Raw genomic sequence first — 27,770 nt, forward strand, 5'->3', positions numbered from 1 at the left:
AAGCTCTGCTTGGTCATCTGGCTCTGACTGTGTGGGTCCTTATCTCCCCCTGTGCCATCTTGGCTTCAAAGGTACATGCTCAGCAAAGGAATTTCTCCTCTACTGTTCTGTCCCACCCCACCACAACCTGTAATCCCAGCTAACAGGCTCCAGGGGATTTGAAAGCCAGTTCTTCCTGCCCACTAAGGGATTAGCATCCATTTGGTGGAGGATGCAGCTGTCTCCTGGGGAGTCTGAATGCTGCAGCTTCCTAGTTATTTAGACTTAATGTTTGATTCCATTTGCTTCCTCCCTTTTTTAATAACTAGCTACCTACACTAACACTGGTACTTACCTTTTGCCATGGAACAAAACCCTGCATCTTTGATACTGATCACTGAACAAAAACTAAATCAAGCACAATAATGCTGGGACAGGAACTGACTAATTTCTTCTGTGTGCAAGGCAGTGTTTTTTCCTAATGAGGAAAATAGAAGCTCTGAGAAGTTAAATAACAAGTTCAAAGCCACATAGCTCATAAGTGGAGGAGGCAGAATTTGAACCAAGTGTGCCTGATTCCAAAGCTCTGTTCTCTATACCACATACCCCCAGAGACTAGGAAAGTTTGTCTAGTCTCTTTTCTTCCAATGAGATAAGAACTTAAAACATACTTTGGAATGGACTTTTTCTTTTTCTTGTGAAATTCTCACCTTTGAGAAGAACCGTTTGCTAGATGATCCCCCTACTAGAATCTCCTTTCTGGATTGTGTCCGAGAGACCTTTTTTTTCTTGAATTACATGAGGTCACCATTAACTAAATTAGCTCAGGAAGACAAGTTCTTAGGTTAGACAATAACCTCATCACTCTTGATTTTGATGTTTGTGCCTTGTCCAAAATTTTCTCATTTAGATTTGAAGACAGAGTGCCAAATCCCAAGTGGGGATTCGAGCCCTGAGCCAAGAGAGTTCTTGACTTTGGTCAGGAAAGAAGTTGAGATGCAAGGCAGTCAAGAGGTTAAAGTGGAAATGCAGGTATTATTGAGCAGAGAGACAAGCAAGAAAAGCCACTCCATAGAGTGGTGGACTCTCCTTACAAGAGAAGAGAGACCCCAACCATTTCTAGAGGTTGAGCTTTTATTTGTTTGTACTTTATATGGAAAATTGCTGATATGGGAAATAGAGAGCGGAGAACGATAGGGATTAACTTTAGCCTTTACACGGTATATTTTGTGGCCTTGTGTTTTCCTTCTATGGTATAGGTAAACGATAAGGTATGGGTGAGTAGCTATTAATCAATCTTTGCAGGGATTTTCTTTGTCTAAATGCTCTTCGTGGTCTGCTTGCATCTCCAGCCAGGCAGGCTCCACGTCAGGCAGCACGTAGCAGGTCCCTGACTTAACTTTGTTCGACTTTAGTTAACTTATATAGTTCTCGTGGTCCTCTCCTATATTAGATTCACTCTATATATTCAGGAGAACCAGTGACTATGCAAATATGAAAGAGATCCTTGACCAACCCAAGACCTTTCCAAATTCTTAAATTACTAATAGCATATTACTTATTCTTTAAAACACAATACTAAATGTAGATGATGAACTGCAGACAAGTATTAGCATTTCCAGGTTGTATATAACACAGGATAGGCCAAGAGTTACTCTGTATGTGAGCACAAGGACAGAACTTAAAGTTAGGCTGGGTGGCCAGACAGGGCAGCCCAGCAGCCTTCTGACTTTGGAAGTGCGAATTGGTGCTTTATTCTATATTTTTCCAATTTGCTGCAGAGGGTGGGTACTGATCTTGAAAACAATACATATTGTATCTTTTAAATTATGTCTCAGCAGAATTAATATATATCAAGAATTTTCTGAGCATAAGCTGCTAAATTCTCAAATGCCAGGGTCCACTGTGCATTTGGAGGGGTGGTAATGGGTAAGTTTTACTAATAAAAGAAATGTGGATAAGCTTTTCAGCTGCCCTTTCACAGTACATTAGAGCATGAGGGCCTGACACTAGCTGGCTGATTTGAATGGAAAGGGAGGGATATGAAGGAGAAAAAGCAAGGCTCAAAGCAAGATGTGGTTCTTCAGGGAAAATCTCTGAATAAAAGGAAATGGGGAAGTGGTGGGAAAATTCCTAAAAGTTCAGTGTGTGTGTGCATGTATGTGTACATGTGTCTATGATGGTCAGGTAGTGGGGAAAGAAAATGAGACAAAAGTTTAAGAAAACTCTCAGACTTAACAATTTGGCCAAAGGTACACCCCAAGTCAAGACCTTTCCTTTGGTCCTGATTAGCTTGTGCCAAATCTCATCAGCTCTACCTTCCGTCATCCAAGTGGAGGTGAGATGGGAAGCAACCCTTACGCAGACGGCTCTGGGGAGAGTACAATACCTCTGCAGATGGGGTGGGTGTGTTGTGTTTGTTCTTCCCTTTTCTACATCAGGGCAGCCTTCCTTCTCAACACGGAGCTTCTGTTTCCTCCTTTCTCATTAAAAAAATTAAAAAGGCAAACCTGCAGCCAGGTATACCATGGCTTCTGCTTCCTACAAAGAGACTGGCAGCTTTGGCAACGCTTCCAGTCTGCAGCCTAGAAACAGAAAGCTGCACTGCCCCTGACGTCGTCTCCCTGAGAGATAGTCCCATGTTTCTGCTCGCTCACTATTTAGGCTGCTTTTCTAGTTTTTTTAAAAACTTAGCTCCACGTTTATTTTCCTTCTTAAACAAACCTCTTTTTCTTTATCCAAACCAATGGAAACATTTCCTTCCATTCTGCCCAGTGTCCTAAATACCCTTGGAGGTAGGACTAATTATTCACCCTGCTCCTTGTGCCCCTGTCCCTTCAGCACCCACGTTTCACTTCTGTTGAACAAGGCTGCAGACGTCTTCAGCCCATAGGGAGGTGGCTGCCGAGCGGAACATACATGCCGACAGTAACATCTTCCCTCCAAACGTTCCTGCTTCAGACCCTTGCCACCTGGTCAGAGCAGATGGGAAGCTGCCACAGAGGAGGCCAGTGCTGAAACGCCACTCGTGCATTCTGCAAACCAAACAGCTTTGTGTGTGCAGGAACAGGGCACTTGCTGTTGAGGTACAGTTAGAAAATGCAGGCTGCTTGCAGTTGATTCCTACAACTGTTTTTATTCATAAATTCCTTTCAGCCAGCCTAGGTAGTTGGGACAAATGATTGGGAACAGAGGTATTCCAAGTCCAGGTCCACAGAGAGCATGTGAGAACTGTAGGAGGCAGGAGGGGTGTGGCAGCATCAAGGTCTGACAGCAAGAAAGCCACTGGAACTCACCTTATTCCCTGCAGTTCAACCTGGGCTTTAGACCCTTGTCTTCATAATCATCCAGGTTCATGGGCCTTTGCCCAGTTTTCTGTTATGAAATAGTTTGTTCTCATGGGACATTATTGGAGAACTTAACAGGGGCCCATTAGAACATGGAGAAGTATAGAAATACCGCTGCTGGGGGTTTATACTTAGATCATATGGTACTTTGCAGAGTGAGGTCATTGTCAAGTGAGTAGAACAGTGCAAATTCTATTTTTCTTTTATATGTCTTTAAAAGTTCTCCCTCTAGTGTACACTATTGTATTCTAAACATCAAGACCCCTCAGATATTTGACCGAACAGCCTTTCGGATTTTGAAAAAACCAGGAAATGAATGGTCTATATCCTCAAACCACCTCTCTGTGTTTATGTTCTAGGTGGACACTCTGGAGGTAATACGGCATCCGGAGGAAACCACCAACATGAAGAGGCAGACCGTGGCTTCCTACTTCCGGGTATGGAATCCTACTGATCGCTATTCTACCTATTTAAGGAAGGACTTGCCAACCATTCGCATGAGAGACCCAGATCTGATAGTCATTGAAATAAGAGCAAAGCACAAGAGCCAGTTTAAAAAGGTGGGGATGTGGAGAGAAAAATTTATAGCCAGAAACCTCTATCTCTGAGTACAGTGTTCTCTGATCTCAGAAAGATCAGAGGAAACCAAAAGTGTCTACAGAGAGTCATCCCTGCCACTGGCACACAGCCCTGTCCATTGAGTGTGCTCATCCTGTTAGCATTTGAGCTGCTTCTTGGCCTTAAAGCTACTGGAGTCAGCCAATTTTCCAGCATATTTACTGAAAAGCAAAGTAGTTAATAGAATTTCAGAATGTGGCTTATCAAGTTTAGATCCTAAGAGAATCTGTCTTAGCTTTGACTTTATTTTTCTTAATTGAATTGTCCCATTGCAAGACCCATTTGTGTGAGCCCAATTATTTCTCATCCCTACTGACCAATTCTTGATATTTCGTCTAGTAAAATGGTTCCTTTGGGTGAAAACATTGTCTCTGGAAGGGCTATGTTAAATGCACATTATAATAGGTATGGTAAGACACAGACCTTCTTGTACCAATTTGCATGAATTTGTTTATTTTTAAATTATAGATTGGGTTGGAAGCCCCTTAGAGATCATGTACAACTCAGAGCTCATGTTTAGCTAGCTTCATGGTGGAGATGCTGTCAGGTCAAAGACAGAACTGCTAATATTAGGGGAAAATGAATAAGGTTGCAAAGTGGGGTCACCACAGGAATGACCTCTTCGGGCATGGGAAGTCAGGTGGGGAGCTAGGTCAGGAGCTGGAGTTGCCAGGCAGGCTGAAGTATAGGAGCTGGCAGCCAGCACCATGGATAGCAGGCTTTACAGAAAGCTAGCAGGTTCAAGATGGATATAGAGTCAAGAATTCTAACCTAGCCAACAGAGGCAGCCGAGAACTGAGCTCAGGGCATGAATTACAGGGGCCCAGTGGCCTTTGAGTTCAGCACTTTATCCACATAGTGATCTGCACTACTGCTTCTCTGACAGGAGGGCATTCAGCCTGTTTCATCACTCCTACTGGTACATTTCTAATTGCCACTTGTTTCTCTTTTTAAAAAAGTTTTTATTGATTATGTTATTATAGTTGTTTCAGTTTTTCCCCCTTTGCCCCCCTCCACTTGGTACCCCCCCATTGCCTCTGGCAATCCCCACCTTATTTCATGTCCATGGCTACTCCATTTCCTATACTGTACTTTACATCCCCATGGCTACTGTGTACCTACCAATTTGTACTTCTTAATCCCTGTACCTTTCCCCCCTCCCTCCCTGTTCCCCCTCCCAACTGATAACCCTCCAAGTGATCTCCATATTTATGATTCTGTCTCTGTTCTGCTTGTTTGCTTAGTTTATTTTTTAGATTCAATTGTTGATAATTGTGAATTTATTGCCATTTTAATGTTTATAGTTTTGACCCTGTTCTTTTTCTTAAAGAAATCCTTTTAACATTTCATGTAATAATGGCTTGGTAATGATGAACTACTTTAGCTTTACCTTGTCTGGGAAGCACTTTATCTGCTCTTCCATTCTAAATGATAGCTTTGCTGGTTAGAGTAATGTTGGTTGTAGGTCCTTGCCTTTCATAACTTCGACTACTTCTTGCCAGTCCCTTCTAGCCTGCAAAGTTTCTTTTGAGAAATCAGCTGACAGTCTTATGGGAACTCCTTTGTAGGTAATTTTCTTCTTTTCTCTTGCTGCTTTTAAGATTCTCTCTTTATCTCTAAACTTTAGCATTTTAATTATGATGTGTCTTGGTGTGGTCCTCTTTGTGTCCATCTTTGTGGGGACTCTCTGTGCTTCCTGGACCTGTATGTCTATTTTCTTCATCAAATCAAGGAAGTTTTCTTTCATTATTTTTTAAAATAGGTTTTCATTTTTTGTTCTTCCTCTTCTCCTTCAGGCACCCTTATGATTCAAATGTTGGTATATTTGAAGTTGTCCCAGAGGCTCCTTGACCTACCCCCCACTTTTTTAATTTTTGCTGTTGTGATTAAATGTTTTTTTCTTTCTTATGTTCCAAATCATTTATTTGATTCTTGGCTTCATCTACGCCACTGTTGATTCCCTATAAATTTTTCCTCATTTCACTTAGTGTCCATTTCTGCCTGGGTCTTTTTTTATGCTGTTGAAGTACCCAGTGAGTTCCTTGAGCATACCAATAACCAGTGTTTTGAACTCTGCATCTGTTAGATTGCTTATCTCCATCTTATTTAGTTCTTTTGCTGGAGTTTTTTTCTGTTCTTTCATTTGGGCCATATTTCTTTGTCTCCTCATTTTGGCAGCCTCCCCATGTGTGTTTCTATGTATTAAGTAGAGCTGTTTTGACTTCCTGTCTTTGAAGCATGGACTAGTGTAGAAAAGTGTTTCAGTAAGCTGGATGGGGCGGAGCCTTAGGTAATCACTTGGGTGGGGCAACCGTGGTGTGAACCAGGTTGATAGAGTTTCTGATATGGTGTTGCTGCTCTGTGGCTCTGTGTGGGGGAGGGATCAGAAAGAGGACAATGGCTGCTACCTGGCCTCTGAAGTTTTGTCTAGGAGGAAGCTGTCTCCCAGCACTTGCCCTGATGCCAGGCACTTTAGTTTCTCCCCATGTTCTACGGGTGCCCTTCCAGTTGCTGCCCTGGTGCTAAAGCCCAGAAGGAGTAATTCTTTTTAAGTCCTAAGTCCGTTGTGGACCCTTTAATAAGAGGAGACACAGGAGAATCCTGCAGTTTCTTCCACTACCTCAACCCCCACTGTTTTTACAGCCAGAAGTTATGTGGACTTACCTTCCTGGCTCTGGCACCCTGGGCTGGGTGGTCTGGTGTGGGGCTGGGATCCCTTACTCCTGAGGTATTTCTCAAGATTTTTATCTACCACACATGGGTGTAGGACCACCCAGTTTGTGTCTCTGCATGTTCGCACATCTCTGCTCCTCCTACTCATCTGGATGAAGATGTTTTCTTTAATTCCTTGGTTGTCAGACTTTCATACGGCTTGATTTTCTGATGATTCTGAATGATAGTTGTAGTTTATGCTGTGATTGTGCAAGGAGGTGAGCTGTATTTACCTACATCTCCTTCTTGACCAGAAGTTGCCACTTGTTTCTTATCTTGTCCCCTTTAGCAGCTGTATCTTCTTTATGTTTTGGGGTGTGTATGTGTGTGTGTGTGTCTGTCTGTCTGTCTATCTGTCTGTCCCCATGGGAATTGGAGCCTCTGAGCAACTCTGTGAAGTCATCCCTAAGGACCCCAAATCCTTCTATCAGCAGAGAAGTCTCTAGCTTATAGTTTTTCAGAAATATACCCATGGTAGTCCATTCAATGTCCTCAAAATGTTCATCCCCAAATGCTAAATTCAAGAAATAAGGAGTATTGGCAATCTAGGTAACACCACTTTGGAACCAGGTTAGGAGGTGTGATTATGGAAATAATAGACTGATTTCCTGGGTGGCTTGTAATTACTCCTGAAGGCACGTCCCAAAGAGGAACTCCAAAAGTGGGTGCCCCACACAAGCACACCCCTCTGCTCTTCCATGTGCTTCCTCTCTGTGCCAGCCACTCAGGGTATGTTAGTTGATCTTTATTATAATCTCCTTTCTTCCAATTTTCTTGCTTCCTTTGCCCTTTTAAAATATTCTCCATTACCAATAGAAAGGATTTGCTTAGACTTTCTGATGGTTCTTAGGGTGAGGAAGCAACTAACACCTTCCCTGAAAGCTGGACATTTTAAATTACAGATATAATTTATGGAGTATTGCCTTGCAATAGCAGAGAAGAGCTAGTTCTGGTAATGGAGTTATGGGGTAACCTTAGTATGTTTTTAGGCAGCTAAGTTTCTGCCACATGGGGACATTACTTTGCACTAGGTAATGTTTAAGGAATGCATTTGAATCCACAAGCAATTATAAGTACCTGTCAGAATTTACATCATTATCTCCTAGTACTGGTTTCTTGTTCAGCCTCAAAAAAAAAAAGTCCATGAGTTGTTTACAAGCCAGCAAACTGCTCTAGAGGCCCCTGTCAGACTGTGTTGTAGTTGTCTGTTACATTTCTGGTAATGTCATTTCATGTGTGTGTTTTTCCCTTTAGTATTCTCTGATGGATCTGCTCTCCAAAATGGTGGTTGGACAGCCCCACTTTGTGCGCTGCATTAAACCCAATGATGAGCGAGAGGCCCTGAAGTTTTCTCAGGAGAGAGTGCTGGCCCAGCTCCGCTCCACAGGGATCCTGGAGACAGTCCGCATCCGCCAGCAGGGGTATTCCCACCGCATCCTCTTTGAAGAGTTTGTGAAAAGGTGAGGCTGGCATCTTGGGAAAAACATTATACTAAATACAACTCTGCCATAGCCATCCCTTTCCCCTGGGATTATTCTGCCTGCCCGCTTGCCTCCAAACATGTGATTGGCTAGTTACCAGCTACCATTTACTTGCTTAAACATTGAATTTTTATTGTGTTCTGACTAAATTGCAGTGATCTGGAGGAAAGATTAAATTCTCTTCTGATCACATTAAAAAACAAAAATGTCCATAGATATTTATATATTATATATCCTTAGTTTTTTTAAAACTCCAGATATTTAATAGGTAGGAAGAAAGTATCTCTCCTTAAGTGGGTCAAGATTCTGCCAGATGCAAACACACCCAGGCACCCACTCCTCTCCCAGATTAACAATGGCATGACATAATATGATAGCTGACATTAACATAGCATCTAAAACGTTCTAAATGTGTAATATCATTTGACCCTTGGAACAGCCCTATAATTTAGGCTCTATTATTGTCAAAGTAAAAAGTGTCCAAACCTATAGAGAATTTTTATGAATTTATTTGAGCCAAACTGATGACATGCTAGGAAACAAGATCTCAAATGCTCTAGAGAAGGACAATTTTGTCATTCTTTCACTTTTGGAATTAACGTGGGAATGTAAGGAAGATTACATGAAAGTGGGAGAAAACAAGGCGGGGAAATCTGTATGATTGGATTACAGGAGAGCTGACAAATTCTGTGCTCCCTTGGGAATGGTTATACCTCTGAGGAGTCTGAAGAAGAGGATTACCTCTGGCATTTCAAAGATGTTTGCTCAGATGAAGAACAATGGACAGGGCTTCTTAAGGCAAAGGTAAACTTTTTAGAGGCCTGGGACATGATGACCCACCATGCCCTATTCAGTTAGGGATTTATGACCAGATCACCCTGTGAAGTTATTTTCAGTCATTGGGCTTATCTGAAGGACACACTGATGACCAACCTTTTGGTTGGATAGTGTGGTCTCACAGTGCTGGAAAGGTTCATTCTTAGGAAGTCTCAGTATTGACATAGTCTTGTTGAAACAGTGCACTATTAGGGATGAGGCAATACAGTAGCCATGAGATGTGAGTTAAGGTAGAATCTTCTTAAAAGCAAAGGGCAGGTAAATGGATGGCAGTCAGGTCTAATGGCCTTCATTGTGAAATAACACTCTGTATTATTTCTGTCCTGGGAATTATCATGATCCAAGTTTTGCTCTCTCATTTTTCTGTCTTTTGTATCTAGTTTAACATTTACATAAGTCATAAAGAGTATTAAAAGTTATGTATCTTCAGTGATCATTCATAGTTAGGCTATATAGAAAAACTGAAAGAACATGTATAACTATTATTATGACTGATATCATTAGTAGGCAGGTAAAGACAATCAAACAAATAGTTTCTGAGTTCAACATTAATCTGATGGTATAGAGCCTTGTTGATGTCTTGGGATAACTGTCTGCCTCTGATAATGGCAGTTTCTCGACGTTGAGGAGTTTTGGTGCCTATTAGAGGCAAGTATAAGATAAGGGTAGATGTCCATTCACAGTTAGGTTTATGATACGGTCCCTTCCAACAAGGTTGGAGTGCATCTTTTATTTGACGTTCTTTCCAATAAACGAAATCTCCAGGTGGCAGTCAATGATCTCCAAAGTCTTTGTCTCCTGGGAGCTAGTTGTGAAAAGACAGTTACCTATTTGGTATTTTCTTGAAGTGTCTTTATCAAACTTTGTCAATTGTATAAGTTGTCTCCTTTCAATAATATCAGCTCCTAAGTTCCTTCATCTAATATAAGTCCAGCTTAAATGTACTATGATGCATGAAGGAATGAAAAAATGGAATAATGGAGTTTGCCAGGGAGTCATAAAGAACTGAGCAGCCATCTTGGGTTTCCCATAGCCCCAACTATTTATTTAACTTACAACCATTATTTACCCATACAGTAAACCCTAGAAGTTTTTTTATCACGTATTTTATAATGCTTCCCATGCAATTTAACATAAAAACATGGGGTGTTTCAGGGGTCGTTCTGGAACACCACAAAGTCATATTGAGATTTTTAACCTTTAAAATCTCAATTTCTAATGAAAACTAAGAGATACACAATTAGCATTCTTTAGCATGGCAGATTTATGAAAACATTTTATAATGTCCAGAAACACATTTTATAAATATCAAAGTTGTTTTTGTGAACATGGATAAAATGTAAATATTACATTTAATATCAGTTACTTGAAAGACATATCTATTCCACTTAAGTCAATAAAGTGAAATTAGTTTTTATTTACTAAAAATTAATCTTAGATCATGAGAACTTGAAAATCATTTGTGTTAGTTTCTGCATTTTTGAAAAGTTTAGAATACCCAATATGTAGAAACACTTGCCTTCAAATCAATTAATGTTAAATTATTAAATTAATATAAAATTAATATTAAAATACTAAACTAATAAAAATGACATTAAATTAATTTTAACAATACCATCCAGAGGTATAAAATTATCTCACATTTATAACATACCTATATAGACACTCAAACAGACATATACAAACAGAGATCTTTTAGCAATGAGAGAAACTCATTAGTTTGCAAAAGAACAAGATGAATCAAAATTTTATTTTGTCATTTGGGATAAGAAGACATAATTTTTATCTGTGTTTGACAAGTCAAGTTCCAAGTGACATTTTCCTCTTTTAAAGTAAAGACAGCTGCCCTGGCCAATGTGGCTCAGTTGGTTGGATTGTCATACAGTAACTGACGGGTTGAGGATTTGATTCCCAGTTAGGGCACATGCCTAGGCTGCAGTCTCAATCCACAGTTTGCGTGCATACAATCCCCAGTTCAGGAGCATATGAGAGGAAAGCAATCGATGCTTCTCTCTTATGTCGATGTTTCTCTCTCTCCCTTCCTGTCTTCCTTCCTTTGTCTCTAAGAGTGGTGAAGAAAGTGTCCTCGAGTGAGCATGAATGAATGAATGAATGAATGAATGAATGAATAAAATAAGGATAGCTGTTTTTAATACCTCAAAGAATCGAGTTGCTACCTAAACATTATAGTTTGATCCATTTCTTTAAATCTTCTTCTTGAAACTTTGAGAGGACAATTAAGTATATGCTTTCTATTCATTCTGCCTAATTTTATTTTATAGCTGGATTTTTCTGATTGTGTACACAGAAGATTAATTTAGAATTATCAGAGGATCCTCATCATGACCACCTTTCTGCAGGAGTATTTATGGGAGGCTGACTGTCATAGGGTTTGTTGGCCTTGGAGGCATGATTTCCCATTTAAATTCTAATTTTCCTTTGAGATGTGTGGAATTTGAACAAGCTTCTAGGGAAAAACACCCTTCGCATGCACATCTTTAGAGAGCCAAATGCAGTGGATACCCATCCCTGTATGACTTCTTCACACCCTAGAGGACATTTTTCCTCAGGAAACCCTACAAATATTCTTAGTCACCTAAGAACACCTGAGACTTGGGTTGGGGAAGCAAGTGTCCTTTCTCTTTCAGAGCTAAAGAGAGCTCAGTCTCTCATTAACTAGCAGAAATTTTGTTTAGACTCTCAGTAAGCAATTCAATAAAAGCAAAAATTAAAAGCAATCACTCATCTATTTTCTCCTTTCCCTGGGTTATCTCAACAATTACCCACTTACAGGATTTTCTAAGATCAGCTCAAATAAAGTTAGGACCCACTACCTAAAGCAAGGAGGTCCAGGATTCCAAGAGAAAACTCACCCACATTCACCCAGTGCAAAGTGGGGAGCCAATGGGGCACAACAGACTCAAACTGGTACCTAGCTCGGGGCCTGGGCTTGCAGATTGGTCCTGCCAACTACACCAAGTAAGTGTCGCTGTAAAAAACATCCAGACCCGTAGAGAATTTTTATAAGAGTTTAGTTGAGTCAACACTTACTAGGGAGCAAGATCTCAAATGCTCTGGAGAAGGACAGTTTCACAGTTCTTTTCATACATTTGGAATTAAGGAGGGAATGTGAGGAAGATTACATGAAGGTGGGAGAAAGCAAGGCAGGGAAATCTGTATGATTGAATTAAAGGAGGGTTGACAGATTCTGTGCTCTCAAGAGTGGTTATACCTCTGAGGGGTCAAGAAAGGAGCATTACTCCTGGCATTTCAAAGGTATGTTAACCTAGATACACAAGTATAATGGACAGGGCTTGCTTAAGGCAAAAAAGTTCCATAGGTCTGGGGCGTGACTACCCATCATGATCTGCCCAGTTAGCAATTTATGATTAGATCACCCTTGAGGTTACTTTTGGTCATTGGTGTTGTCAGATTGATTATTGAGCCCCCTCCCCCCCTTTTTTTGTTCATATTATTATCTTCAATTTACAGATGAGAAAATTGAAGCAGGGAAAGAAATCAAGTGACTTTCCCAAGGTCTCATGCTAGTAAATGGTAGAGCCAAAATTTGAACCCAGACAGTCTGACTTCAGCATCCACACTTAATCTCTTTGGTCCATTGCATTCAGTCAGCGTTTGCTAAAATAAATTGCTGTGGAGCTTTTTAGATCCAGAGATTGCCTTTATTTTGGAATGAAATGCTCTTCTGCACAACTGCCAGGAGGATACCTTGTATATGCTTATGATTACAGGTAGAAGTTTCACAAAACTCTCCATGAAGAAATAAAGGACAATGATAACAAACAAAAAAAAAAAAAAAAAAAAAATCACCTCTGAGAAGCACTGCTATCTGAGGATATCCAGAGAGGAAAATCAAAATCTGTTATAAAATCTGCTACACTCCATCAGTCTTCCTTAGTTTCTTTTTACCTCCTTACTGAAACTTAGGCCCAAGATCATTCTTCCAACATTTTCTCAGAGAATAATGGGTCTTAATATGGCCCTTGCTTCATCAAGTCTTCCAAACACCACTACATTCCATGGATAAGGAAGGGCAAAAAAGTTACTTGCAACAAGAGCTTTTAAATTAAAAATGAGAGCAAAATAGCTTTTTAAACAGAAGTATTTTTGAGCCTCATTTTTTCCTCTTAAGTTTGGAGGTGGAACAAAAATAAAAAGACTATTTTAGCACATGAATGTTACTAGTCAAGTATTTTTAGCCACAAAGTGTTGAATACATAAAAATATGTAAGAAAACAGGTCAAATGCTAAACAGATTGGCCCGTCTTTGTTCGTAATCAGAAAGCCGTTAGGCAAGTATGAACAAGAGTTTCAAATTATCAGTAAATATGAGGGTATCAACGATTTCTGAGCCAGCAAGTTAATTGGTATTTTGATCCTTTTGAACAACTTAACAACAAAATGGATGAGTTAGCAGTTTTTCCCCTTGATGTTATTCAACAAATAGGTTCACCTCTTATCTTCCTGTTCAGGAGTGCTGTTTTGTAAACTCTTAGCAGGAAATATGCAGACAAAACAAAGGCAGGGAAGGGAGCCATTCAAGGTTTATCAGGTGGAGGTAAATAAAAGGTGAAGGCTTGTTTAATGTTACTCTTTACCTTTTTGTATTTTCTGGTAGTCAGGACTGGAATCCTGATGTGCACACCTGGAAGGCAGTGTTTTGGGGAGTGTATTGTCGGTTCCAGAATGGGAAAGGACTTCCCCAAGTCACCTAAGTCTGCAGACTTGGCCAAACCTAAAATACTTCCTTCCCCCATGATCCTTAAATTTTCTGGCAAAAAGGACTTGCAAGTCCCCTTTCTACTTTCTGTTCATGGAGCCTTCGAGGAAAGGGTTGTTCCCAAAGCTCCCTCATCAATGAGGCCAGGTGGGTTGGGAGTATATTGTCAGGTAGGCAGGAAAGAGGCCACCTGGCAGTGCCAGGCAGGTAGCTGAAACCTCCTGGAAGTTATGCTCTTGAGGGACATCCCAGAAAATGACTATGAATGTTCATGGCATCATGGTCAGTGGGTTCAGAAGCGTAGCCCAACAGAAAGTCTACTAGGGGACAAACACATATGACTGCAAGTGTTGGGACATGTTCCGGCAAATGCGTAAAGGATCGGACAGCACATTCAGTTCAAAGTCTTACAGTTTGTTTATTAAAGCATTGTAGTAAATAATGCAGTTTAATAAGAAGATCAATTTCAAGTCTCCTTTTGGACATAATATTTGACAAGTAAATTAACATTTCTATAAAAGATGTTTCCTTGTCTGCATGATAAGAAGGCAGGAAAATAGATACCCAGATTCTGAAGATTCCAGGGGTTGCATACAGGCTCCTGGGCCTTACTTAGCCTTTAAGTCTTCTAGAAAGGCCCATATCTCCCAGGACCCAGTTTATAGCAGCTGTTATTGTTTGTTGAACAGAATGACACTCACCCCTTTTCTCTCCCACTTCTCATGATGGCATGAGAGCCATAGTGTCTTGGTCTCTCCTTCAGCTCTTTCTACTTTCTCTTCCTCCACTTTCTCCTCCAGAAATTTCAATGTTGCCTATGCCTTCTCCTCAGTTTCTTCAAACAGGCATGACCAGGCTCTGCTGACTTTACCTGCTGAAGTTTCTCAACAAAGTTTCCTGGTAAATCTCCCATCCCTTCTCTTAGGCTTTATTAATCACCCACTTCTCCTGATGTCAATTATTATTATTATTTTGAAATAACAGCTTAATTGAGATAAAATTCATATATGATAAATAACCCCTTTAAAGTACAATTCACTGGTTTTAATATATTCATAGAGATGTGCAAACATCACTACTATCTAAGATAAGCATCTATTCATGTGCTTACTGGTCATTTGTTATCTCGTTTGGAAAAAAATATTTATTCAAATTCTTTGCTCATTTAACTTACCTTTTATATATTCTGGATACTAGCCCCTTATCAGGTATATGATTTACAAATATTTTACCCCATTCTGTGGGTTGTTGTTCCAATTTTTTAATGATGTCCTTCAAGGCACAGAAGTTTTTAATTTTTTTTTTTCATGGAATGGGTTTATTGAGGGAAAAGGAGTAAAAGGGGTGAAGGGGAGACGCAGCTCCTGGACCAACTCAAGGGCCCGTAGGAGCAAGGGGAACGGGGAATGGGGAATGGGGACTCCCGGTCCTCCTCGTGGGCCCATAGGAGTCCCCAAGAAGTTTTTAATTTTGATGAAGTTTAATTTTTCTTTGTTTTATTTTATTGGTCATCCATTTCTGGTCATATCTAAGAAACCATTGCTTAATCCAAGGTTCTGAAGGTGTATTTCTATGTATTCTTCTAAGAGTTTTACAGTTTTAACTCTTATAGTTAGATCTATGGTCCATTATGAGTTAATTTTTGTATCTGGTGTGAGGTGGGAGTCCAACTTAATATTTTTGTATGTATTCAGCTTTTCTAGCACTGTCTGTTGAAAAGACTGTTCTTTCTACTGTTGAAATGTCTTCATGTCCTTGTTAAAAATCAACTGACCATAAATTGGTCATAACCTATTTCAAGTCTCAGTTCTATTCTATTTATCTATATTTATTCCAGGCCTTTTTAAGCTCTTTTGCCCAATCTCCTGACTTAGCTTTCTAAATGAACTTCCTGCCTATTCTATTCTTTAAAGAGCCACCAGAATATGATTTTTCTAGAATTCCTTCTAAGCATATTGTTTGCTTGATTAAAATCCTTATTTGAAATGACCATTCAGACTTCCACTCTGTAAACTTCAGTCCTCTGCCTGCTACAGGGTAGTCTCCTTGATTTACTTTTCCAGCCTCTTTTCTCTTGTCTTCCCACCTCTCAGCTCATACTCCACCAAAACTGGGCAGCGTGAGCTGCACCCCGTGCTGCCCCGTGCTTCTGTGCTTCTGTTCACGCTATGTTGCCCGAATCCTCTCCTCCAATCTTCAGTGAGCTAACTTAACCAAGCTAACCCCTGCTCTTCCCTCAGGACTTTGAAAAGGCATAATCTCTCTGCAACATTCCCCTTGACTCCCACAGTGCTGGGTTAGGAGCCCCTTTGATGAACTCCATTGGTGGTGTTTACTACGTTGTAGTGGAAACTAACTGCCTGGTTATTTCTTACTTTGACATTAACCACCTGGGAGACAAGGATTTTTTTTCAGCCAGCTTTATATCTGTATGTCCAGCACAGTGCTTACCACATATTAGGTGTTTAATAAACACTTGTTGAATTGAAGCAAACTCTTACTCATTTACCTTCATCACTATCTTTCTTTACCATCTCCTTACTGACTCTTTGGTCCTTGTTGTTCTGAAGTACATGGCAAGTATATAGAGCTGACTTTGTTGAGGTTAGGTTTAGCTTGCATTATAAAATAGAACTGAGATTGTTAGAGCATAAAATTTCAGGTAAGTCATAAGTAGCTATTTATCAAGCAAAGGTAAGAAACCATAAATAAGATGATAAAAAGCCACTAATAAAGTTTGGAAAAGCTATTACTAGAATTTAAAACACTAAAAGGGTGACATTTAAAGAAATTTGCCTCTCTTCTCTCTACAATGAACACTGATCATCCCCCCTCCCCCTCAAAAAAAGAGATACACTTACTAGGACAAGGGAGATTCTCTGCTCCCGCTCCTGCCTGCTTTTCTAGCCCCTCTCTCATCCTCCTGTTCTCAGCTCACACTCCAGAAAGAAAAGGAACCACTTAGATCTCCCTAACACAGCACAGAACGTGCCTTATTGAGACAATATCTTGTAAAAGCGCACTGCTTCCTTGGTGTATTAGTCAGGAATATTTCAGTAAGTGACTGAAACTCAAACAAGTTGAAGCAAAATTTAAAAGGGGTGGTATTGCCTTACATAACTAGGAAGGCTAAAGATTTATTTGGATCTGAGGCATCAACAATTTTACCAAGCCATTGTCTTTTACTTTATTTTATTTTTTATAGTTTTTCCATTTTTGCTTTTCTCTCTTTTGAGTTTCTTGTCAGCTAGGCAATTCTCCCTCATATATTGGCAAAGGTGGTCCCTGGAAGCTACTTATTGGGAGCATCCTGTAGACTTAGCAACATCAGTAGGAAGTTCATGAGAACTCCCACACAAGGAACTTTCTGGTTGTCACATCTTGGTTCTAATGCCCATGCTGAAGCCAATAACTGTGCTCATGGGAGTGACTGGCAGAATCTATGGTCAAGTGCCAGGGAATGGAGTCAGCCCCACTAGAACCATGGTCTGAGGGGCTCTGTCAAAGGGAGGAGAGGAGGTAGATGGATGGGCTGAAACAACGGGCATCTGTTACCCCTTGTTTTGACCATTTCATTCTCTGGAATCAGCTGTAATAGTGTAGCAGAGTCTAGCTATTTGCCTAAAGGAGGTCTTCGATTTAGAATTTTCTGTGAGGAATAGAAGTTTTATTGACAATAACAATATTAACTTTGGAATAAGAACTATAACCTAAGCATATTTAACTTTTGGTTTTCTGAATTTTTGTTTTTTTAAACTAGAGCTACACTATTCGGTGGGTTTCTGAAAACCGTTTCTAGCTCTATTACATTAAGGGATTGGGGAAAACTCAAAGTCTGTTCTGGCCCAGTTTGAATTCATCTTTTTGCATTTGACATTTTTCTCTAATCTTAATCAGTGTGGGTCATGATATTCTTGTCCCACATAGGAATGTGCTAGGTGTCACTTTTCTTTGTCAAGTTCTCCTTCCCAGCTTCTATTTGCACTTTAAGTATAGTCTTTAATAATTACTTTGTTCAAGAAGGTTGCTTCTTCCCTTTCATACTGCAGAATTCTCACCATGATCTATTATTCCCTCAACAAAAGTTTTGTCTAATTCTATGGGTCTGCAGTTTTTCCTTCTTCCTATACAATCTCTACATTAAGTTGTTGGTCAGCTGAATCAACCTATTGTTTTCTGTTTCTTCAGGGAAATAAAAGAAACAACCCCTTTCCCCACCCTTGCCACTTAGCAGTAAGTATAATATCCTAAATGGGGTCCAAGCTGAATCAGATTCACCCTCTGGGCAGCGTTACGGGCTCCCTGGCCACAGCAGCTCAAGTAGCACCAGATGGTCACTTGTCCAAATGAATTATGATGATTTGTAATGTTTATTCAATAAAAGACTTATGTTTGCCTTCAAAAAGATTCTAATAGTCAACCTTCTGTCTAGCTCCAGCTACTAAGGCTCTACAATTCCAGCAGAGAACTGGGAATCTCCACATTTGGTATATAAAGCATTCACTTCCTCTCTCTGTTTTTGGTTCAGTATTACTCAGCTCTTGATGGTTATAGGCAGAAACCTTCTATTCTAGAAACCTGCCACTAGGGTTAGGGAGAAAAATCTGAGGGTATGATTTCTTCTTGATTAACTTATAAGAAATTCTCCTGTTTTAGCTCTTTCTTCACTCACACTTGCAGAGGTTCCTAGACTGTTGATTTCTGAGTCTTTGGCATTAATTGTGTTCTTTGCTATAAATCAAGTTGCTTCTCATCTTTTCCAATTATATTTAGGATTCTGCTTTTTCAGGTGTAAGTTTTTAAAATAATATTTATAATCTTTAAAAAATTAAATATATTGGGGTGACACTGATTAATAGGATCATATAGGTTTCAAGTGTACATTTCTGTGATACATGATCTGTATATTGTATTGTGTGTCCACCACCCAGAGTTAAACCATCTTTGGTCACCATATATTTGGCCCCTTCAGTCCCCACTACTTGCCCACACCCTTCCCTCTGGTAACCACCACACTGTTGTCTGTGGCTATGAGTTTTAGTTTTATATCCCATATATAAGTGAAATCATATGGTTCTTAGCTTTTTCTGACTTATTTTGCTTAGCATAATATTCTCAGGGTCCATCCATGTTGTCAGAAATGACAGTATTTCATATTTTCTTATGGTTAAGTAGTATTCCATTGTATATATACATCTTCTTCATCCAGTCATCTATTGAAGGATATTTTGGTTGTCTCCCTGTCTTGGTCACCATAATGATGCTGCAATGAACATTGGGGTGCATATATCTTTGTGAATAAATGTTTTCAAGTTTTTCACATAGCTACCCAGGAGAGGGATTACTTGGTCATATGGTAATTGTTCTTAATCTTTTGAAGAATCACCAGACGATTTTCCACAGTGGCTGTAGCAGTCTGCATTCCCACCAGCACTAAATGAGGGTTCCCCTTTCTCCACAACCTCTCCAACATGTGTTATTACCTGTCTTGTTGATAATAGCCATTCTAGCAGGTGCGAGGTGCTATCTCATTGTAGTTTTGACTTCCATTTCCCTAATAGCCAGTGATGTGGAACATTTTTCAGGTCTGCTAAATTTGTTACCGTTTTTTCATCTGCTTTCTTGTTACCAAAATCTTGTGACTATCTTCACTGCTTTTTTAAAAATAATATCTTCCTTTCTCTTTATCTTCACATAGGATTAATACCTTTAAAAAATTCTTTTGCTGTCATTCTACTGGAGTGTCAGAAGGGAGAAAAAGTAAACATATATGTTCAATATACCATCTTTACTCACTCTTTCTTTGAATGCATTACCTGTTTAAAATGCAAATGAATAAAATTTATGAATAAAAAGATTAAAAACACAAAAAGTAATTTATTTAATGTATATCACACTTCTTATAACTTACATCCAATTTTCTTTTAAGATTATTTTTACTCCCCTGACCCAGGACATCATAATTTTGCATGCCATGATGTAGGGAATTTCCAACTAAGAAAGATGACGTCTCTTAATGAAGTTATATTTTATTGATTATGATATTACAGTTGTTCCCATGTTTCCCTGTTTGTCCCCCTCCACCCAGCACCCTCCACTCCCTCAGGCAATCCTCACACCATCATTCTTGTCTATAGTCATGCATATAAGTTCTTTGGCTATTCCATTTTTTTATACTGTACTTTACATCCCCATGGCTATTCTGTAACTATCTATTTGTACTTCTTAATCCCCTCACCTCTTCACCCATTCCACCATAATCCCTTCCAATCTGGCAACCATCAAAACACTCTTCATATCCATAATTCTGTCTCTGTTCTTCTTATTTGCTTAGTTTTTTTTTAGATTCAATTGTTGATATGTGTTTATCAACATGTTATTGTTAATAGTTTTGAGCTCCTTCTTCTTAAATAAAGTTCCTTTAACATTTCATATAATAATTGTTTGGTGATGATAAACTCCTTTAGTTTTTTCTTGTCTGGAAAACTTTTTATCTGCCCTTCAATTTTAAATGATAGCTTTGCTGGGTAGGACATTTTTGGCTGTAGATCCCTGCTTTTCATGACTTTGAATATATCTTGCCAATCCCTTCTCACCTGCAAAGTTTCTTTTGAGAAATCACTTGACAGTCTTATGGAAACTCTCCTGCAGGTAACTGTTTTCCTCTTGCTGCTTTAAACATTCTCTCTTTACCTTTAACCTTTGGCATTTTAATTATAATGTATCTTGATGTGGGCTTGTTTGCATCCATCTTCTTTGGGACTCTCTGTGCTTCCTGGATTTGTATGTCTATTTCCTCCACTAAATTAAGGAAGTTTCCTTTCATTATTTTTTTTCAAATAGATTTTCAATTTCTTGGCCTTTCACTTCTCCTTTTGGCACCCCTATGATTCAAATGTTGGAATGCTTGAGGTTGTCCCAGAGGCTACTTACGCTATCCTAGGATTTTTTGGACTTTTTTTTTTCTCTTGTTTTGATTGTTTTTTGCTTCCTTATGTTCCAAATCATTGATATGATTCTCAGCTTCATCCACTCTATTGTTGTTTTCCTGCGAATTCTTCTTTATTTCAATTAGTGTAGTCTTCATTTCTGATTGGATCTTTTTTATGCTATTGAGGTCCTCGCTAAGGTTCCTTGAGCATCCTAATAGCCAGTATTTTGAACTCTGCATCTGACAGATAGCTTTTCTCCATTTCATTTAGTTCTTTTTCTGTTTTTTTCCCCCAGCTTTTCTTTATTGATTATATTGTTACAATAGTTCCAATTTTCTCCCCTTTACTCCCCTCCACCCAGCATCTCCCTCCCTCAGCAATCCTCCCCCAAGTCCATACCCATGGTTCGTACAAAATAACTATCCCTCCCTCTCAGATATTAAGACCCTTTGTAATCTTGTAAAGGACAATGGACGAAGGTCTCAAGCTCCTCTAGCTGCTTCAAGCTGGACATGGTCGTCGTCCTACCTACCCTTGGGTCCAGAAATCCCTAATAATAGTGGGGGTGTGGAGGGGAGGGTGGCCTTCCCACATGGGGAAGGATTGTGCAGACTCCAGGTCAGTTGGCTGTCTCCGGACAACGGCGTGCTTGGTTTAACAGGCTGGCATCCTTGTTGTGTTCTGGGGGCAACAGATTTGGCAAAAAGGGTTAAAAGACATCATTCAATCCATAACTACTAATGACAAAAGGCAGGGATTAATTTTTCAATGTTCCACATTAGGAAAAAAAAAAAAGAAAAAAAAAGGGGGGGCTTCTATGGAAGAAGGTGTGCTAGGCACATCTCGCCTGTCCAAAACCCTTTTGCCCATTATACTTAGTTTGGGCTGAGGGAAATAGTTTATGCTTCCCCCCTCTCAGACCTCTGGGCCCTTTCTGTCCAAGCCATTAGGATAGAAAAGAGAAACCAGTTTTAAAGTGAAGCCCACAGACCATCCCATTGTTCACCAACCCAGCCATTTAGTTCAGCCAAACTGTTGAGTCTCAGGAGGCAGCGCTGCAGAGAGGATTAAGTGAGGCTTATGCATACAGACAATCACTCAGGTAATGCAGTCATAGGCTTATGCCCTTTGAAAACAGAAAACACATGTTAATTTAAGTAACATAACCAACAAACAAGTCTCTAAATCTGTAAGACTGTCTTATTGGGAAGACATCCAGTTGCAAGGCACTTGACATTCTACTTGTCTGCAACTTGAATCTCTTTGGTGATATCACAGACATGGTTTAATTTTCAAGTGAAACCATATTTTAAATGAGAAGAAACTTTTAAGACAGTTAGCTGACCTACTTTACAGTCTACTACTGATCATTGTGATTTTCCTTGGATAATGATTTTTCTCCCTAAGATTACCCTCCTTGTCTTTAAAGGGACTACATTAAGTCCATTTTTAATTTATCCTGTTCATTTGCATAAACATAACAAGAGCAGCAAATGATCACTTATGAACTTTAGTTCTGCTTTGCTGGAACTTACCCAAGGAACATTTAGAGTGACCCCCTGTTAGCTCTTCAGGGCACAGAAGCTGGGCCACATACCTGGCATTCATCCTTGCCTGTACACACCTGTCCTTTCCAAGTCTATCTGGTTTTCCATTGTGCCTTAAGGTCCCTTCTAGCCATCTTTCAGGAAAACAACCTTCATTCCTTCCCTGGAGAGATTACTGTGGACCGCACAACCAACCATGGTAGCAGGCCTTTTATCTCGCGGGCTTTTATTACCTTTGAAAGTCATTCCCAGTTCCTCAGGGCTTAGTTCTTTTTCTGGAGTTGTGATCTGTTCTTTCACTTGGGCCATGTTTCTCTGTCTCCTCATTTTGGCAGCCTCCCTGTGTTTGTTTCAAGACCACTTCTCTTTCATGTAGGATCTTTGTATCCTGTAAATCCTGGGACTATTTGAGATCTGGCTAATGTGCATAATATCTTCAAGTTTTTAAGTATTTTTCTTTCAATAGTTTACTATTTCTGATTATTCTTTCTCTATGCTTTCCCTTTGTAATTAAAGTAAAATAAATGAAAGATTGTAAACTTGTAGAATTCCTTGGCAGTGGTAGAAACATACAATTGCATAGAAGAATTTGAGTTTAAATGTGTGGTTTAATGGAATGGATGCTAGTCTTTCATATTGATTGAGGATAAAGATAGTCCTCTCAGCAGTTTCAGAAGCCATACATTTATCATAATAAACCATGCTCTTACTGAAAATATTTTAAATTTTAAATTTGGAGCTTCCTTCAGACCAAAGCACACAATTATTTTATTTGACTTATAGGAACACCCACTCTGACCACATTTTCTATTAGTATTGGGTCTGAATTAATCTTGGCTATTTCTAAAGGTTAACATGCATACATGACAAAAATTTGCCAACTTTGAGGTTAATTTTAAAATGAAAGCTCAGATATTGACTCTAAAAATGAATCCCTGAAATGTTTGTGATAATAGAACATTCATAGGGATGTAATCTCCCAAATAATTAGAAAAAGAGTGGTCTTTAAAAGGAACCACATTAGGCATGTTGGTTCTGGTGTGACTTTTGTAAATCAGTTACCTGGTTTTATAACCACCTTTCAAGTAACAGCAGGATCTCTAGCAACTACAGAGAAGCCTTGTGAATGCCAAGGTCTATCGACACAATCATTGCTTCTTAACATTTGCAAAGAATCAAAGTGCCCTCATAAGATGTGTCCCCTAAAAAGCCATTTATACACCTCTGTTTTTACATGAGCATCCTCACCTCTAATAGAGTGCCTGGCTGGTAGTAAGTGCTCAAAAAATGTGGAACAAATGATTCTGTCCCCTCCCTCAGCTAAGGTGCTTTGTCCTTTCTGCTATAATCTATTTATACCCTAAGGTAGAATACCCACAAAGCTCTGCACTTGATTGACCAATTGACTTTCTTGGTTTCTAAAGCAATCCTTTGAGATCTAGATAGCCTTACCAGTGGAAGGTCTGGAACAACTCTAGGCATTCAGACATTTTTAGATGTGACCTTTATTTTCAAATCCTTCATATTTTGACTTTGACTCTTTATTTCATACTACTTCCATCTCTTTCCAGAGTGATCCCTAGATAAATCGAAGAAGCAAATATGCATGTCTCATTACCCTTCAAACCATGGGGCTTCTCAGTTACTGGCCATGAATATATTTTCCCTGTTATCAAGTGAAAATGTATAATAAGAACCTACCTATATGGCAAACTCTGTACAAAATGCTGAGAACACAGAGATAGAGGAGGCACATTCCTGCATTCAATATCATTGGGTTAATAGAAAATACATATTGGAAGGATCACAAAGCAACATATGACACAGAACATTCAAACATTTATTCTCTCCATTTGAATACTCCCAGCTACACTTTTCAGAATACTGATGATAGTCTCTCTACTGAATCTTTGCCTAGCCTCCGAATGTGTCTTCCCGACTCTAGCCTGCTTACTCCACATGATTCTTTACACTGCCAATATAGTTACGTTTCTAAAAATATAAAGATGATCACATCACTCTCGTGAATAAAAATCTGTACCTGCTCATTTCCTACAGGATAAAATCCATAGTCTTTAGCTCAGCAGGCAAGGCTTTCTGTAATAATTGTTACAGAACCCCTGGGCTGTAACAGTTGAAAACAAACCCACGGGCTCTTTAGTTAGGGGCCCGATTGCCCGCCGCCAAAATTATAACTCTCAATACCAGAGTTTGGTGAAAAGAAAAAGAATTGTTTATTTAACAGTTATATAGATTTAGTTATTTGTGGATTTCTGTTGTTAAGTCTCATGCTCTTTAAAATACCCACAAACACATATCCTTGCCTCCCCACCTTCCAAACCAGGCTAGTTTTAGGAAAGTCAGAGAAACCGTTTCCCTACTTTCCAAACACAGTTCAGCTTTACCAGCAGCTGCCAATCATTCAATCTGATTGGGGAGGTCCTTTCTGTGCTGTGGTGCCCTCCAGCTCTCAATGCAGAACCACCTGGATTCTCAGCCTCCTTGCAAAACTGCCTTCTTCTTGCAAACCGTGTGGATCTTCTCTCCTTCTCAAAACTGCATGGCAAGAGCCTCTTAAAGCAGCCTGGAGACCCCTTCTCCAAGCCACATGGAGAAGGCCCCTTCACCAAGCCATGTGGAGGGAGCACACACGAGAGAGCGAGAGCGAGAGAGCCCGAGAGCTAGAGTGAGAGCCCGAGTCAGAGCGCGAGAGTCTCAGAGTGAGAGCATGAGCGAGAGCCAGAGAGAGTCCGAGCGCCAGAGCCAGAGCGCGAGCCAGAGTCTGAGAGAGTCTCAGAGAGAGAGCACGAGCGAGAGCCAGAGAGAGTCCCAGAGTGAGAACCCGAGTCAGAGAGCCAGAGAGAGTCCCAGAGTGAGAACCCGAGTCAGAGAGCCAGAGAGAGTCTGAGTCTAAAATGTCTGCAGCTGCTTATATATCCCTGACTGCGTCATCTGACGCAGTGGGCGTTGCAAACAGTTCTGACCATTCACAGACCCTTTCGTAGGCTCTGTGTGCTTTCTCCATACTGTCCCCTGGTTCAAGACTCCTCCCATCTGCCTGAGGCTTTGGATGCATTAAAGCCATTTGCATAAGAAAGACTCTAGCCACCAGCCTCAGGCATGTGGAGGCATTCTGAAAGCTGCTTCCTTCTCCCCATCCCCCAGCTGAAAGCTCTGGGGATTTTTGGACTCCCCTGTTTCTGTAACATTATCACCAACAAATTATTCTCATTTTCCCTTCACCAGCCTCCCTCGCATTCCCTGGACTGTTGTTGTCAGGTTGACCTTGGATCCTTCAGGCCGGTGAACAATGGTTGCACTTCCTCTTTTCTCTGATGGGAAGTCCTTACATGGTCATCTCTTCTTCATCTTTTAATCTTCAGCCCAGGCACCCTCCCTCTGAAGCTTGACTGAACTTCCCCATTCTGGTAATTTTTCCATCCTCTATGCGGCCACAATTGGATGTTTATATCTTTGTATTTGAACATATATTTTTATTTTTATCCTGACATTTCTGCCTTCTCCACTAGAGTGTGAGATGAACTTCTGAGGAGATGGAATGGATTCATTTTTTTATTCCTAGCATCTTGAACAGTATAGTGTCTGGTCCATAGTATGTGTTTAGTATTTCCTGAATGAGGGAACCTATCAATCTGGAATGTGGTTGACTTTGAATAACAAAGATTTTTAGTGGCTTAAACCAGGGTTTCCCAATCTTGCCACTGTTGACATTATGGACCAGAAAGTTCTTTGTTGTAGAAGTCTATACCTGTGCCTTGCATGATGTACAGCAGCAACCATGGCTTCTACCTGTTAAGATGCCAGTGGCTCCCCACCCACAAGTTGTGACAATAAAAAATATCTTCACCCGGTTCGAGGAAAGCATCCAAGAAGTTTGGGAAATGGGGGGGGGGGGGGGGGGGCGTGTTTAGGAATGAAATAACCATTCTGCTTCTAGACACTTCTGCCCGCGGTTCTCCCTTTAGGTCCTGAATGTGGCGTTAGCCACCAACCAGGTTTCCAGCCCAAGTCTGGGCCCTGCGATCCCCCTTATCAGGTCCTCTCCCCTGTTGCTGGCATTGCTCCTGATTAAAAAGGGGTAACTGCTGACAACCCAGGACCAGTTCAGTTCTGAATGGGTTTTTACAGCTGAATTTTAACTCCAGTTAATTTCCTGAAGTGTGTAGGCAAACACTAAATTCCTTGCAGCTCCTGAAACTGGGCAGGGGCCAGAGTTTTAAGTTCTAAAATGGTGACTTAAAATACAATAAAGTTTTAGTATTGCTCATAAAAAAAAAAAAAATATCTTCAGGTACTATCAAATGCCCCCTGGGGGGCAAAATGGCCCGAGTTGAGAATCACCAGCAAATAGGTTTGTTTGTTTCTCACAAAAAGAAATAGAGAGATAAGCTATTTTTAACATTAGATTTTAGCTGTCAAAAGATGTCACCAGAGACCTGAATACCTTCTAAACCCCCTTTTGGTCCTTTTTACCATCCTTAGTGTAGGGGGTTGGCGTATAGTCTCAGAGTCACAAGGTGGTTATTGCCTCTCGAGGTATCATGTCTGCACTCGAGGGAGGAAGAAAGGAGCAGGATGAATGGCTAAGCTGGTCACATTTGCCCCACTGTAATTAGGAGAGAAAACATTTTCCCAGGAGCCCTTACACATACCTCTCATTGGCCTGGACTGAGTCGCATGACCATTCCTGACTACAGAGAGGGGCTTACTAAAAGGGGGCTAGGCACATGGTCACCACCCCCCCCCCCAAAAAAAAACAGAAAGTGAAACTGGTATTCAGTTAGCCAGGAGGAAGTAGGGATATAAATGAAAAGGGCACTAGTCATGCTTAGCACAGAAAAGAAAGCTGATGTTTATTAATTGAGTGAGGGAGTTACTAAATGACTGAAGGGCTGAGTGAATTTGAATAAATATTTTCAGTTCCTTACAACTCACTCAGTTTCTTATTCCTTACTATTCAGCTTCTTCCTCAAGATCGTAGTTTAAGAATTAGCAAGGACAGAAGTGCCTGAGTAGAACCAGGCAAGATACCGAGGATCCTTTCATTCCATTGCCATGGATAGACGTGTTTGCTGTTATAAGTGTGCAACAGATCCTCTTAGCTCTTGCAAAGTGAACTGAATATCATTAGTTACTACTGTGCAAACTTCAGCTAGGAGGACAGGGTCCCTGACAATCCCTTATGGAGCCCCAAAGTTAGTACTGGCTCACAGAACAGGGGTTGAGAGAAAAATCAGTGTCACAGAAGAATTCAAACATCTTAAGAAAGGATGAAATCCAAATTTCAATTTTCAAAGAATAAAGCTTTTGAATAAAACTTTTTCCTCCGGAGAGTCATCAGTGAATAAGGAAACACAAATCCTCCAGGAGCCAGGATGGTGGTGCCATGCCTAGTCTCTCATGGGACATTCCCGGATTTCTTTTCACCTGTAACAACATGGGTGAGAGCTTGCCATAAAATAGATCTTAATGTGCCATTCAGATAAGCTAGTATATCTGCAGCAAAGTGAAGGGAGACCTCAATTCACTGCAAATCAATTTACACAGCAGTGATG

At 40.1% G+C, this 27,770-nt stretch overlaps 1 protein-coding gene across 1 annotated transcript in view; it reads left to right on the forward strand.

The window, feature by feature from the left end:
- MYO3B (myosin IIIB) overlaps window positions 1-27,770 on the forward strand; it is a 437,546-nt gene that overhangs the window by 215,607 nt on the left and 194,169 nt on the right. The window contains exons 23-24 of the mRNA XM_090280660.1: window positions 3,686-3,763; window positions 7,911-8,116. Coding sequence (XP_090136786.1) covers window positions 3,686-3,763; window positions 7,911-8,116 — 284 coding nt within the window. The remainder of the gene's footprint in view (window positions 1-3,685; window positions 3,764-7,910; window positions 8,117-27,770) is intronic.

The sequence above is a fragment of the Furipterus horrens genome, unplaced genomic scaffold, assembly GCF_987537825.1.
Source record: "Furipterus horrens unplaced genomic scaffold, mFurHor1.1.pri manual_scaffold_1, whole genome shotgun sequence".
Lineage (NCBI taxonomy): Eukaryota > Metazoa > Chordata > Mammalia > Chiroptera > Furipteridae > Furipterus > Furipterus horrens.